The 16101-nt window shown below is 44.1% G+C and overlaps 1 protein-coding gene across 2 annotated transcripts in view; it reads left to right on the top strand.

The window, feature by feature from the left end:
* Positions 1 to 8158: 8158 nt before the first annotated feature.
* The window catches only part of DHX36 (DEAH-box helicase 36), a 55619-nt gene continuing 47676 nt past the window's right edge, over positions 8159 to 16101 (top strand). Inside the window, exons 1-3 of one of the 2 annotated variants that reach the window (XM_064275633.1) lie at positions 8159 to 8429; positions 14325 to 14449; positions 15186 to 15420. In XM_064275633.1, coding sequence (XP_064131703.1) covers positions 8181 to 8429; positions 14325 to 14449; positions 15186 to 15420 — 609 coding nt within the window. In that variant the 5' untranslated portion in view covers positions 8159 to 8180. The remainder of the gene's footprint in view (positions 8430 to 14324; positions 14450 to 15185; positions 15421 to 16101) is intronic. The other variant, XM_064275632.1, reaches the window with a different exon arrangement.

Below are 16101 nucleotides of genomic sequence, written 5' to 3'. Positions count from 1 at the left end.
GTTGATCAGCATCACATTGCTAACTTGTAACACTTCAAACTCCAACTCGACAGTAACCAAACCTACAAGAAACACCTATTAGGCCTGTGCCTAAACATAGATGACTCTCCCAATTTCTTGCTAAAAGGGAGGAAGATTAAGCGACACCAGTATAAGCCAAAAAAGCAAACCCAGTGCCGTCGAGTCTATTCCGACTCATAGCAACCCTACAGGACAGAGCAGAACTGCCCCACAGAGTTGCCAAGGAGCGCCTGGCGGATCTGAACTGCTGACCCTTTGGTTAGCAGCCGTGGCACTTAACCACTATGCCACCAGGGTTTCCAACATCAGTATGCTTAAGTCTATTACTCTTTAGAGTGACTCTGGTTCTTAAAGTGTTTCTGGCATTGGAAACATCCTATAGATATCTTGTGGTATATCCAGATATCTTGAGCTTGCATAGCTATATTGTTCTTGTTATTAACAAATACTGTAATCTTAACTTGTCCCTTTCCTTGTTCTTTACTAAGAAGATTGGCATGTGGTGGTGACTCACGCAAGCTGCAAACACAGAGACCCTGAGACTCAGAGAGGTTTCTGAGGCCTGTGGCTGATAAAGGCAACCCATTTTGAAGACGGACAACCTCACAGTATTACAATGGAATACAATAAAAATTTGTAAAATCCTTTGAGACTTTTATTTGGAAGCTTTCCTCAATACGGTTCTGTCGTATAGGATCTCATAAAGAGATTTTCTCTCGAATTCTTTCCAATATCGTTCAGCTACTTGCATTCATTTCTTCATCCTACTAATATTTACTGAGATGCCTATAACATTACATGCTAGGGGGTCCCTGGGTGGTGCACACAGTTAAACACTCAGCTGCTTGCCAAAAAACTGACCTTTGGTATCCACCCACAGGTGCCTTGAAGAAAGGCCGGACAATCTACTTACAAAAATCAGCCATTGAAAACCCTATGGGGCACAATTCTGCTGTGATGCACATGGGTCGCCATTGAGTTGGGATGAACTCCACAGCAACTGGTTTTTACACGTACACAGACATATAAACGTGTAAGTGCTAAGTACAAGTGCTAAGAAGAAAAATTAAACAGAGTAACGGAACAATGGAAGGAGCGCATTTTCAAATAATTTAGTTATGAAAGGCCTCGCTGATAAGACAAGATTTCATCAGAGACTTGAAGAAAGTGAGGAAACGTGCACTGTGGCCGGGCCAACTGCAGCTCCGGTCAGGAGAACAGTGAGCTTCTGGAGATGAGGGGGGAAGAGGTGCCTTTCATACTTGGGAAACCATCATGGAGCTCAGTGTGAATGCAGACGAGTGAGAGAAAGAAAACGGGGTGGGAGGTAAAGACAAACAGATATGGGGCGGGAAAGATGGCCGTTTCTGCTTGACAGACCAGGTAAAGGACTTTGAATCTTACTCTAAACGAGGTGAGAAGCCATAAGAGGGTTTTGAGCAAAGGAGTAACATAACGTGATTTCAAAAATCACTGTCTGATGTACAGGGGAAAAGACTAGGGAGGTGTAAAGATTACCACAGGATGCTATTTTAACAGCCCAGGTTAGAGAGGATGGTGGCAAGGATTAGAGTGGTAGCAGTAGAGATGGTGACAAGTAGTCGGATTCAATAAACAAGGATGAACTTCCTTGGTAACTAAACCCATTACCTTCGAGTTGATTCTAATTCATAGCGACCCCATAGGACAGAGTGGAACTGCCCCATATGGTTTCCAAGGAGTGGTTGGTGGCTTCAAACCACTAACCTTTTGGTTAGCAGCTGTAGCTCTGAACCACTATGCCACCAAGGCCAATCCCTCATTTCTTCCATGTTTGTCCACAGAGTCTATGATGAGGAAAAACAAATACTTCTGGCACTGATTTTCTGTCAATACTCCGGAAGAGTCCCATGTTTCTAAAGTCTCCCATTATCACAGAGGCTAGAAGCCTGGAAGCTATATTTCCCAGTCTCTCTTGCCAGCAAGATGCAGGTTTAAAGTCTGCCAATGAGAAGCACAAGACTTAGAAGGCATAGCAACCCTATGTACAACAGAACAAAACACTGCCAGGTCCTGCGCCATCCCCAGAATAGATTCTCAAAAATGTCATTGTTTAACTCGACCAGAGTTGTCTAGTGGCATTTACTATAGTTTATTTTGGGAAAAGCATGAAATGACATTAGAGCTAGAAGCAGACTGTGTTATTAAATATTTTGTCCATATCTTGTTTATCAAAATGAGTTTCTTCAAAGTTTGCAAAGTAATTTTACAGTTTAATGTAATCATTAAAGACACTGGCAAATCTACTCTAATGGATGTAGGACTGTCTGACAATCACAGAGTATAACAGCTTCAAAACTATGCTTTACGTGGTTTCAGTTCTTGAAACTTCATTTATCTATGTATCAGAGATATTTTTAAAATATTAAATGGATATATTTTTGATCTCCTCCCCACCCCCCACCCCCGCCCAATAAATCATGCTACCTGGTAGACGTTCCGCAGTTATAACTCCACAGAAGGAAGGAGACTGAAGTCTGCTTTGGGAAGGAAAGTACGAATAGCTGCAACTTCCTGACACAAAGGAAGTAGAAGGAGAAAGCCTTGTTCTCATGGCAGAATGTGGGAGGAGGCGGAAGAGGAGGGAAGGTGTGTGTGATGACCCCCATCCTCACCTCAGCTTTTCACATCTCCTGCTGAGAGCTCTGAAGGCAGACCCTGATGCAACAGGAGGAGTCAGTAAAATTGCCAAAATGGTGGAGCAACGTGGTTTTGGAGAAGGCCTGAGTTAGCTCTCATGGCAGGCTGTGTCTTCCACGGACGGCCACGATGCCTCCCATCCACATACTCTCCTTCTGACGTGGCCTTGGCACTCCTCCCACAGCATGCTGAGGTCCAAGTGCTCCTCCCTGGAATCTGGGTGGGCATCTGTAACTGTCTCAACTGACACAGTACAGTGGACGTGATGGTACATGACTGCTGAGGCCAGTTAATAAAACCATCATGTCCTTCCAACTGGCTCTGTGACACTTCCTCACTGCCACGCCGTGAGGAAGGTCTAGCTCAGCCAACCACTGAGACCTAACGGAAACACCCATGTGCACGTGTCCCACCCTGCAGTCCAGCCAAGGCCCGGGCAAAAGGCAAGTCAACTGCCAGACACTTGAGTGGAGATGCCTCCAAATGATTCCAGCTCCCAGCTAGCAAGTCTTCTTAGAAAAGACCCATATATATTGGAACAAAAAAAAGTCAGCCCCGGTATGTCCTGTCCAAGTTCTTGACCCACACAATAAACAGACATGATAAAAATCACTGTTTTATACCACTGAGTTTTCGGGTGGTTTGCAGTATAGCAATAATAACTGTACCATTTCTCCAGAAACTTCCTTAGCTTTTAGATAGTGCAGAAAGGATACAGAAGCTACCACATTCAAGCCTTAACCTTGGAACCTATAAATGTGACCTTGTTTGGAAATAAGGCCTTTGGAGATGTTATCAGGATAACATGAGTTCATACTGGGGTAAGTGGGCCATAATCTTATATAACTGGTGTCCTTATAAAAGAGATATGTTATCAGGAGGGACCTGTCCCTGGAGAACAACATCATGCTTGGGAAGACCCTCACATGACGGACGGACTGACACAGTGGCTGCAACAATGGGCTCAAGCATAGCAACGATTGTGAGGATGGCACAGGACAGGGCAGTCTTTTGTTCTGTTGTACACAGGGTTGCTATGAGTGGGAACCGACTTGACAGTACCTAACAACAACAGAGACAGAGGGAAGACTGCCACTGATGACACTGTTATGCTGCAGCTGCAAGCCAGGGGCTACCAGAAACGAAGACCAGAAAGGATCTTCTCCTAGAACCTTCACAAAGAATGTGGCCCTGCTGACACCCTGAATTCAGGCTACTAGCTTCCACAACTATGAGACATTAAATTTCTCTTGCTCAAAGCCACCTGCTTTGTGGTACTTAGTTACTGCAGGCCTAATGCTACATCTCTCCAGAGCTTTCATGAGGGTTATGTGAAATTAGACTAAAAATGTTGCCTTAGTTTTTTACTGCTGCTGTAACAAACTACCACAAATTAAACAGATTAAAAACTCGTTTCCATTGAGTCGATTCTGATTCTAGTGACCCTACAGGATAGGGCAGAACTGCCCCACAGTGTTTCCAAGGAGTGGCTGGTGGATTCAAACTGCCATCATTTTGGTTAGCAGCGGAGCTCTTAACCATTGCACCACCAGGGCTCCAAGAGATTAACCAACACAAATTTATCATTTCATAGCTCTGTGATATAGAAATTGGGTTGGTATCACTGGGCTAAAATCAAGGGTTCTCTAGGGGAGAATCCATTTCCTCGCCTTTTCCAGCTTCCAGTCTTGTAGTGTCTTTCCTTCATCTTCAAAGGCAGCAACGTTGGTCGAAACATATATCCCTCTCACTTTCTTTTCTGCCTCCTCCTTCCACTTTTAAGAACCATCATGATTACACTGGAGCCCTGGTGGTGCAGTGGCTAAGAGCTCAGGCTGCTAACCAAAAGGTCAGCAGTTTGAATCCACCAGCTGCTCCATGGAAACCCTATGGGGCAGCTCTACTCTGTCCTGTAGGGTAGCTATGAGTCAGAATTTACTCAATGGCAACCGGTTTTTTGTTTTCTTGGTATGATTACATTAAGGGCAGTGGTCAAGCGTTCAGCTGCTCACCAAAAGGCTGGTGGTTTCTGTAAAGATTACAGACTAGAAAACCCTATGGGGCAGTTCTACTCTGTCACATGGGGTTGCTATGAATAAATCTACTCCACGGCACCTACCAACTACAATAAACACGATTACATTGGGATCATTCAAACCATCCAAGAAATTCTCGCTGATTTAATGTCAGCTAATTGCTGTCAGTCAGCTTATTACCCAAATTTAATTCCATCTGCAACCTTAATTCCCCTTGGTGATGTAACATATTTACAGGTTCCTGGGATTAGGACATGGATATTTTGGTGGGGGGGGGGCGGGTAGAGGGCATTATTCTGCCTACTATAAAATACCTAGCATACACTAAAAGACAAATAGAGAAATAGATGTTAATTTTCACCCCCACTTACTCTCTCATCCAATAATTCACACCATTTCCTTCCCACCTTGCTTCTACCCTTTGGAGCCCTGGTGGCACAGTGGTTAAGAGCTTAGGCTGCTAACCAAAAGGTCGGCAGTTTGAATCCACCAGCCACTCCTTGGAAACGCTATGGGGTAGTTCTCCTCTGTCCTATGGGGTTGCTGTGAGTTGGAATGGATTTGGTTTTGCTTCTGCCCAATTTGCAATATGCCCATCCAATCTCACGTACAGTACAAAGCATGTACTTGTCATATCAAGTGTGTCCACTGGGTGCGTTTATAAAAAAGAAAAAAAAGTTTTTTTTTTTTTTTTACTACTTATTCCCTGTGACCTTAATACTTTAATACCTAAATATATAAGCTCAGTCCACTCCCTCCCTCTGAGCTTTCAATTCATATAACCACTTGCCTTCTAGGCATTTCCATTTGTATGTTTCATAGGGTCCTCAAACTCTACATGTAAAAATGAAACACATTAACTCAATGTCCCCTCAAAACTGTCCCTCCTCATTCAGTAGCCATTGAAATCTTAAATTCAGGAGTCCTTCTAACTTTCCACATCCAAAGAATCATCAAATCTTGGCAATTTTATCCCCTAGTATCTCTTAATTCCACTCCTTTCTGTGTCCAACTTCTTGCCATCCTATCTTGCCTCCTTTACATCGCTGTCTTTTTAACAAGAATCCCTAGATCCACTCTTGCCTCCTCCATGCTTTTCTTCTCAAAGCAGCCAAAGTAATCACTTCCTTACTTAAAATGTACCGTTGTTCTCTGAAGGAAGGCAAAACCTCTTTTGTGTCATATGAGGTCCTCTATGATCAGGTTCCTTTCTACCCTTTTGGACTTCACCATCAGTCTTTAAGTTCCATTGCAGTTTTCTCAGCTATCCTATGTTCCATTGTCTCCACTCACACCCACTGTTCCATCTGTAACTCTCTCTCCCCCCCATTAGCCCAGCGAAAGTCTACCATGGACTTCCAGAAGAACGAACAAATCTGTTTTGGAGAAGTACAGCCAAATGCTTCTTAGAAGCAAGGATGGCGAGATTTTGTCTCATGTACTTTGGACATGTTATCAGGATGGGCCAGTCCCTAGAGAAGGTCACTGAAAAAGAGGAACACCTTCAACAAGGTGGACTGACACAGTGGCTTCAATAATGGGCTTAAACATACCCACTATTGTATTGTGAGGATGGCAAGGTTTCATTATATATGTTCCTTCTGTTATACATAACATCACTGTGAGTAGGAATTGACTCAGTGGAATCTAACAACGACAAAGTCTTCTTATCTCAAAAAAACAACGTTTAACCCTTTGCTTTTTAGGGGGGACTTACGTGGCTCCAAAATTGAATTCTCCTGTATAACATCTCATGGCATAGAGCACTTTCCTTTCATAACTCACTGCTCTGAAAAAAATTCTTTAGCTGTTAGCTTCCCCTGAAGACTGTAAGCAAATGAAAACAGATGCTGTACTTGCCTTGTTCAGTGAGTATCCCCTGCACTTTTAAATCAGTTAAACGTATAAGGAACGAGATGCCTCCTGGTGAACATCCAAGTCTGTGTGGCCCATCACTTGATTGTTTCAGAACAGCTTGCCCAAGATATTCGGTGGCCTGGTCAAAAAACAGGGTATGGTTTTATAGAACACCCAAAACCAAAAAAAAAAAAAACCAACCAACCCACTGCCATTGAGTTGATTCTGACTGACAGTGACCCTACAGGACAGACTAGAAATGTGGGACAGAGTAGAACTGTCCCACAGGATTTTCCAGGAGGGGCTGGTGGATTCCAACTGCCCATCTTTTGGTTAGCAGCTGAGCTCTTAACCACTGAACTGCCAGGCCTCCTTCCTCCCCACAGCACCTAATAATTATTTACGGATTAAAGAAACAGTCATTGGTATATTGTATTTATACACACCCCATTCAACTTACGATTAATATGTGTGTTTTGGAAAAAGCAATGAAGTTAGCACTTGCTTTTAATACTAAAAAAAAAAAAAAACATTGCTTTTGAGTCAATTTTGACTCATAGCCACGGTATATGACAGAGTAGGGTTTCCAAGGAGTGGCTGGTTGACTCGAGCTGCTGACCTTTTGGTTAGCAGCGGAGCTCTTATTCACCGTGCCACCAGGGCCCCTTTATAAGAGTCTTCAAGTGTTTCAATTGTCTAAATAGTCTACACTGAAGTTGAGTAGATACCCTCATCTTCCAAAACCAAACCCAGTGCAGTCGATTCTGACTCATTGCGACCCTACAAGACAGAGCAGAACTGCCCCAGAGTTTCCAAGGTGCACCTGGCGGATTCGAACTGCTGACCCTTTGGTTAGCAGCCGTAGCGCTTAACCACTACACCACCAGGGTTTCCCCCTCACCTTTAGCTATCGAAAAAAAGTAGTGATTAACGACCATCCTTTAGAAGAGGCAAGAACACTTTAATACCTAATTACATATACGAAACGGGTGCGAGACTATTTTCAGGATGTAGCAAGGGTCGTGAGAGCAGCACAGTACTCGGTAATACTTTCTTCCGTCGTGCACAGGGTCCCTATGTGTCGGGGCCGGCTCTGTGGCACCTCACAAGCTACTAAAAAAAAAAAAACAAGACCAACTAGGTGCGATGTGACGGGCTCATTTTATTCATTTCTGGGCTTTGGAGAGACGACGCATCGACCGACACGTTCTTTGTTTTCATCCACGTTTACTACCCGGCGCCTATTGAAAGCCAGCTCTGGATTTTACTTTAAGAGGAATCCGAGAGGGAAACTCAACCCCACGTCGCCACTCGCGGGGCCCCGGGAAAGGAAGCCTGCGAGCCTCTCGCTCGCTCTCCCTCCAGAGGCGCGAACGCCCACAAGCGGCAGCCCCTGGCCCAGCCTCCGCCGCCGCCCGGCCTCCGTCACCGTCGCCCCGTGACGCCACCGGAAACGGGCGCTTGTGACGCTCGACGGCCCGCCTCCTCGCGCCCGGCGCCGGAAGCAAAGCGGAAGTGGCCTGAGGTGGCTTCCGGGCCCGGGCGCCATTTCTAGCGGGTTCTCATGTGTTGCATCCTACCGGGACAATGAGCTCTGACTATTCTCAGAGCTGGGGCCGCGATGGCTGTCCCCGCAGCTCCGGCGGGGGCTTTGGAGGCGGCCGTGGAGGGGGCCACGGAGGGAGCCGAGGTGCCGGCGGCGGCGGCGGCGGGGGCGGCGGAGGGGGCGGTCGAGGCGGCCGGGGCCGGCATCCCGGGCACCTGAAGGGCCGCCAGATCGGCTTGTGGTACGCCAGGTTGCAGGGGCAGAAGAACAAGGAGGCGGAGAGGCAGGAGGTGAGCCGAGACCCGAGAATGGGCCGGGGGGCTGTGGCCGGAGGTCCGCTTTTCCCTCCTGACGCCCCTAACTTTTTTCTTCTTGGTTTGGTTTTTTTAACTGATGCGTGTGCTTTCTGAAGCGTAAAGCTAACATCCTGACCTTCCTGTAGCGGATGCCGTGGTCCCTAACGTTAGCCTTGAGCGTCCAACGTGGGCTGTGGGCGTTTGTGCGCGCTGAGTGCTCAGTGGGCTTAAAGGACCGGTCTGTGGAGAAAATAAACGTTCACGTTCCAACCGAAGCCAGCTTTATTAGGTGTCGTTCTTATCATGTGTCTGTCCTCCCTTTCATATAGAACCAGTGGTGTATTTTTTTTTTTTCTAAGTGCTTTGTCTGGTGAGCTAAAAAATAGCGACCTTCAACGTTAGAGAGGGGTTTGCGGGGATCAGAAGCAATCAGGTACTGTTTTGAATGTAGGTCCTTCAGGAAAACAGTCCAGCTTTCATTGTTAGTATTAAAATTTGCCCACAAGTCCAAATTGGGGTGGGATGTTTTCTCTTAATTAGCAGCTCCTCTTTGAGAGGGAAACTTAGAATTTCAGAAGTGAAAGAAACTTCAAAAGATCATTTAGCTTAGGTTCTGTCTTCAGGTTGCTGATTTTTTTTTTTTTTTGGAGAGTTTGAAGATCTGTAGTAAAGGAAAACTAAATTTCTCTGAATGGCCCATTCTAATAAAATAAAGTTATATTTTTAAAAGCACCCTTAATACATAACAGTAATTAGATCACCCCCCACCCCCGCGTCTGTTTTTAAACCGTTCCATTTCTTTGTGTCGTATTCATTGACGTGTTTTGGACCATATCCATTTATGTTCACAACTTATGTTTTTCTTTAAAAAATAAAAAAAAAACTATTTCTTTGGCAGCCCAAAATTAACTTGTTAAGTGGTTTTTAAAAAAAAAAAAACACATCAGGAGAAGCACCTTCAGGTCCTCTTGGAAGAATGATCGAATCATAACTATAACACAGCAGCTTTCTAAGAGCTGTCATCAGTTTAGCAAAGTTTGTCTATCACATGTTTCAAACAAGGTTTTGTGCATGTTGCTAAGAGGATATGAAGAAATATGATATTTAAAAAAAAAAGTTTTTTTTTTACAGTCTAGTGGAAAATAAGATCTGAACAGGTGAAAAGTTAAATAAGTCTGAAAATAGTGTTCATCATTACTTCCACGTGAAGGGAATAGCCAGTTGTGCAGTGGATCATTATGGATGGAACTCGTGATTTCCACCCCACCCCATCCCTCAAAGCTACATCTTAGTAGAGGAAACTACTATTTATTCATTTGCCAGGGTGAAAATGGGATTCATCTTTCATTCTCTTGCACTTCTACCCAGCTCATCAGCGGCCTGCTCTGTCTGCCTTCGTAGTATATCCCAAACCCAACCACTTATCTCCGTAGCTGTTGCTGTAGATCACACCACCGTCCTGTCCTTAGCCTCACCTCCTAACTCGTCGTCTGGCTTCCACTTCCCCCCGTGAAGTCTGTCCTCTACAGAGCCACCCATGCCACACTTTTAAAAGTGAAAATCAGATCATCTTCCCTAGTTCACAGCGCTGCAAACTCAGACTGTCACGGATTACAGGAACTTGTGTGATCTGGGACGTGGCTCATCTGCAGCCACACTCTTCACCGTGCTCCCTCTTTTCCAGCTGCACTGGCCTTGCTTTCCTCTTTGCCCACAGTTGAATTTCTGCCTTAGAGCTTTTCTGTTGCTGCCGTTCTGCCTGCAGTGCCGTTCCCTCAGGCCTTTGTATAGCTCACTCCTTCAGATCATTCAGATTCTGTGGAGGCACTTTTGGAGAGGCTTCGCCTTGGGTATTAAACTGCCTTGGGTGTTTCACTGCATACTCCTGTCATCTCTTAATCATTTACTTTTCATTACTTTTTTAAATACATATATTTTTTTGTACTTTAGATGAAGGTTTACAGAGCAAACTAGTTTCTCATTAAACAACTAATTCATATATTGTTTTGTGACATTGATTACCAGCCCCACATGTCAACACTTTCCCCTTCTCGACCATGGGTTCCCCATTACCAGCTTTCCTGTCCCCTCCTGTGATTTTCGTCCTTGCCCCTGGGCTGCTGTGCCCATTTAGCCTTGTTTTGTTTTATGGGCCTGTCTAATTTCTGGCTGAAGGGCGCACCTCAGGAGCGACTTCATTACTGAGCTATAAGGGTATCTGGGGGTACTTTTCATTACATTTATCAGATAGCTGAAGTGTTAATTGCTATAGCTTGTTTATTTTTCTCTCTCCCTCTTTGAGACCGTGTTCCAAGGGAGCAGGGCAGTTGTCTTGCTTACCGCTGTATTCCTAGCACGTAGACCAGCGCCTGGAACATGAATTGGCAGGCAGTAATTGCTGTATGAAGTCACAGGAAGAGAAAACTATGGATGCGGGGGCTTGAACTGGACCTTGATGGAGGCTGATACTGAGTAGGATAGCACATGGTACTGCTTGTAATAGTCAGTGCTTGTATGGAGTTTACTGCGTGCCGAGCGTTGTCCTGTTAACTCGTAATTCTCACAACAGCCCTGTGAGATCCTAAGTAAGGTTCCTATTTTACAGATGAGGAAACGTAGATTACAGAAAGGTTAAGTATGAAGAGTGAAGTTAGGTTGGAAACCTGGTTTCAGCCTCCAAGCTTTTAAATAATGCCTCACTGCCCTGGGGTAAAGGGAGAAGAGTGTTAGGTTAGGAAATAACAGAGATGTGAATATGCAAAAGTCTCTTCAGTTTTTCATTCCTGCGGTCAGTTCCCTAGTACGACAGATGAATATACACACTGTGTATATCTGAAACCAAAGTTGCATAAAATAATACTTAACTACATGGAGATTAGGAGCCCTAGTGGCACAGCAGTTTAAGCATTTCGCTGCTAACCAAAAGGTCAGCAGTTTGAATCCACGAGCTGCTCCTTGGAAACCCTATGGGGAGCAGTTATACGGTATCCTATAGCGTTGCTATAAGTCAGAATCCACTCAAGGAGTTTGGTTTTACATGCAAATTGCAGTGACTTTTTTATTTTTTAATACTTTCTTGCTGCTTTTTAAATTCTAGCTGTGGTTCTCTAATATAATTCAAGCAGTAATTTGCAAAGCCCTCAGTTTGAAAAATAAGAAGGGCGCAGTCAGATTTGTGTTTAAATTCTCTCTGGTAGCAGTGTAGGGAATGGATTGAAAACAGGCAGTTCTAGGGGAAGGGGTCCAGCTAAGTAGCTGTTACAGAAGGTGAGAAATGATGGCTTCAGTTAGGACTTTGGCATTGGAGAGGAAGAGAAATAGAGTAAAGCGATTGAGGAGATAGACTCAAAGGATTTGGTGGTTTTTATCTGGAGGGAAGAAGAAAGCAGTTGTGAACGACTGAGACACGTGACTAAGGAGCAGCCTTGCTGGAGTGAGATGATGGGCTAAGCTAAGGATGCCGAGTTTGATATTGTTATAGGGCATGCACGTGGGGATTTCCAGGAGGTAGAAGGTCATGAGGATTTCAAATCTAGAGAAATCCAGGCTAGTGGTGAACATTGGGTAGTCATGGGCCTGTGGATGGCCCTGTGGGGTCACTATGAGTTGGAATCGATTTGACAGCAACGGCGGCTTCTTCTCTGATTGTTGCTTTTTTATTGTGCTTTAGGTAGAAGGTTATAGCTCAAGTTAATTTATGATTCAAAAATGTAAACATATATTGCTTTGTGACATTGTTTGCAGTCCCCGCCGTGTGAGGTATAGAAGTGAGTATTGAGAAGGGAGAGGGCCCAGGCCTGAATTGTATAGACCAGTGCTTTGCAAACTTGAATGTACACAGGAACACCCGGTATCTTGTTAAATCGTAGGACTGGGGTGGAGCCAGAGATTGCTGTTTTAACAGGTTCTCATATGATATCAGTGCTGAGCAGCAAGGCTGTAAAATATAGAACACAGAAATGTAAGGGACAGAGGAAGAGGTTTCGGAAGTATCCAGGAAGGAGCAACTGGAAAAGAGGAAAATGAGATGGGTGTTGTATTGGAACCCAGGGAGTAGCGTTTAATGGAAAAAAAAAAAAAGTGTATAAAGAAGTCATCAGTAGTGGCAAATGCCGCTCAGATGTCAAGTGAGATAAGAGCTGAGAAGTCTTGGGTTTAACAACAGGGTCATCAGTGACCTTGAGGCAAGTCCTTTCCCTAGATCGTTGTTGCCGTTGGTTGTGGTCAAGTTGATGTGTGCAGAGTAGGACTGTGTCATGGGGTTTTCAAGGGTGTGACCTTTAGGAAGCAGATCGCCAGGCCTGTTTTCCGAGACACCCCTGGGTGGTTTAGAACTGACAGCACTTTGGTTAGTAGTTGAACTCTTAACTGTTTGCACTACAGGATAACTCCTTTCTTTGGATTGGAGGGAATAAAAACCAGATTGCAGTGAGCTGGGGAGTGAAGGAAAGAGGAGGAAATGGAGCAGGTTTTCTCTGTGGGTTGCTTGGGAAAAAAAGTGAAAACTGCTCCTCTAAAGACTTCCAGTTCCTGATTGATCTTACACGAGTGGTCATTTTACCTGTTGCTAGTTGCTTTCTTCAGCCTCCTCACCCCAGCTCCTGCTTCCTGCCACCCTCCTGAGACAACAACGTTGAATGTCATTCCTAACCCCCGGGTTGCTAAATCCAGTAGTATTTTCTCCCTGCTCAGCCTTAGTTGTGTCTTATTGCAATTTTACACTCCTGACTTAACGTCATTTTTTAAAATCTTTTTCCGACGGAGGTGACTTGTTACTCTTATATTTGTAATCTCTTGCTTCCTTTCTAAGGAGCCCTGGTCACGCAGTGGTTAAGGCAATTGACTGCTAACCAAAAGGTTGTGGGTTTGAACCCACTAGTCAGTCCTTGGGAGAAAGATGGGGCAGTCTGCTTCGGTAGAGATTTACTACCTTGGAAACCCTATGGGGTCACTATGAGTCAGAATTGACTTGACAGCAATGGCGGCTTCCTCTCTGTTGCTCTTTTATTGCACTTTAGGTGAAAGTTTATAGCTCAAATTAATTTCTGATTAAAAAACATAAACACATATTGCTTTGTGACATTGTTTGCAATCCCCCCAGTGTGACAGCACACTCCCTCTTTCCACTCCGGGTTCCCTGTGTCCATTCATTCCTTTCCTGTCCCTTCCTGCCTTTCTTGTCCTGCTTTTGGACAGTAGCTGCCCATTTGGTCTCATATGTGATTGAACTAAAAAAGCACGTTCCTCACGTGTATTATTTTTTGTTTTATAGGCCTGGCTAATCTTTGTCTGAAAAGTAGGCTTCAAGAATGGTTTCAGTTTTGGGTTAACAGAGCATCCGGGGGCCATAGTTTCAGGGGTTCCTCCAGTCTCTGTCAGACCATTAAGTCTGGCCTCTTTTCATGAATTTTGATTCTGTTCTACATTCTTCTCCTGCTCTGTTCGGGACTCTGTTGTGCTCCAGGTCAGGGCTGTCATTGGTGGTAGCGGGGCACCGTCTAGTTCTTCTGGTCTCGGGCTGGTGGAGTCTCTGGTTCGTTTGGTCTTTTAGCCCTTTGCAATAGTATTTTCCTTGTGTCTTTGGTTTTCTTCATTCTCCTTTGCTCCGAGTGAGATGGGACCAATAGAGGTATCTTAGGTGGTTGATTAGAGCTAATTTAAATAGATACACTATAGAGAAAGATCTAGAAGGAGATAGATAAAGCCGTTAACATTAATTAGGTCGAGCATGTAGGATTAGACTACAGGGCAAGTATGGGGTAGCTAACTTTTTAAAACATTTTTTGTTGATCGTACGTTACTTTGCCTTGATTGATTGATTGAGATCAAATAATAATTTTTCACGTACTTTATTATGTTGATAAAATTTTGTTTTTTTTTCCCTAAAAGAGAGCTGTCGTACACATGGATGAACATCGAGAAGAGCGGATTGTGCAGCTGCTGAATTCCGTCCAAGCTAAGAATGATAAAGATTCGGAAGCACAGATATCCTGGTTTGCTCCTGAGGATCATGGGTAAAAAAACAAACAAACCAATAAAAAAAGTATTCTTTTAAGGAATGGGCAAAGAGTAGCACTCTTCTCATGGTATTGTCTGGAAAAGAATAATAAAAAAAAATTTTTTTGGCTCTTTAATGAGTGAAATTTGGCCTCAAAGTAGTATTTTTTCCCCTTATATAGATTTTGGTGAAAGATCAAAAAATTGTACTCATTCCCAGGGGAATGCTCAAGGGCAGAAATAGCCTGTCAGGATGTAAGATTCATTATTGATCATTCTTCCCACCCATCATGCTTGTATTTCAGAAATTCTCCTGGCGGGGTGGGGGGGAGCTGCAGGAACTGCATCATTTAGGGGGAAATCAGCAGAAGTTTTTCAGGGGTTGTGTAATGTGGCATCCCATTTATAGCTTGGGAAGGATGACAGAAGGAAAATAAAGAAGTCATGAAATTAAACCAGGCCCAGAACATCAGGAGAAAGAAAACAAACAAAGCCAGCGAGTCATTGCGATACCGCGTTGGAGGATGGACTGTTGTGTGGGTTTTTATTAAAAGCAGTATTTATTTAAAGGGTGGAAGGATATGAATTCATTATAAGAATCTAAATATATCGTATTACTGCTCTACTAAAAGAAGAGAATAAAAGCTTATGGTACTTTTTTTTTGTTGTTTTTTGAAAGAGTGTATTGATCTGTTTTGTTCCAGGGATAGCTCTTTGTTTGACTTTTTTTTATTTTTTATTTTGTCAAAATAGATACGGCACTGAAGTTCCTGCTGAGAACAAACCAAGCTCAGAGAAGAAACTTGAGGACCAGGAAAAGAAACTGATCAACCAAGAAAAAAAGCCCTTTAGAAGCAGGGACAGATCATACATGGACCGAGATTCTGAGTACCTCTTGCAAGAAAATGAGCCGGATATAACCTTAGACCGACAGCTGTTGGAAGATTTACAGAGGAAAAAGACGGAGCCTCGGTATATCGAAATGCAGGTAAGGGCAAGCAGGCTGAGGGGAAGTTGTTACTTCTCATTCTCGATGGAAAATGTGCTCATGCTTACAGCTAATTGCATTGTACAGGTCAGCGAGACTCCTCACCAGGACATTCCGCCTGGGGATTTTTTTTTTTTTTTCTTTTGAAAAGTAGAGAAAAACAGTGAAAATTATGCATAGCCTACAGTCTTCCTCACTTGCAGCAGGTTTTGTGGTAAGAAGAAATGTTGGTACCTGTGAAAAAAATAGCACTCTTGAGTTTAACTTTTCTGGGCCAGTTTAGTGAGATGTCAGTAAAACTGAGTCAGAGTAGTTGCCATCAGGTCGATTCCAACTCATGGCGAGTCTCTGAGTGGCAAAAATGGTTAGGTACTCAGCTGTTAACCGGAAGCTTGGCTGTTGGAGCCCACTCTCTGATGCCTTGGAGGAAAGGCCTGGCAATCTGCTTCTAAAAAGTCACGAACATGAAAACCCTGTGGAGCACAGCTCTCTTCTGCCACACGTGGGGCTTCCATGGATTACCGAGTTGTGGTCAGAAAACCCTGTGGAGCACAGTTCTCTTCTGCCACATGTGGGGCTTCCGTGGATTACCGAGTTGTGGTCGGAAAACCCTGTGGAGCACAGTTCTCTTCTGCCACACGTGGGGCTTCCATGGATTACTGAGTTGTGGTCAGAATTGTA

This window comes from Loxodonta africana, chromosome 23, assembly GCF_030014295.1.
Source record: "Loxodonta africana isolate mLoxAfr1 chromosome 23, mLoxAfr1.hap2, whole genome shotgun sequence".
Classification (NCBI taxonomy): domain Eukaryota; kingdom Metazoa; phylum Chordata; class Mammalia; order Proboscidea; family Elephantidae; genus Loxodonta; species Loxodonta africana.
This window is presented reverse-complemented; position numbering and strand designations above follow the sequence as displayed.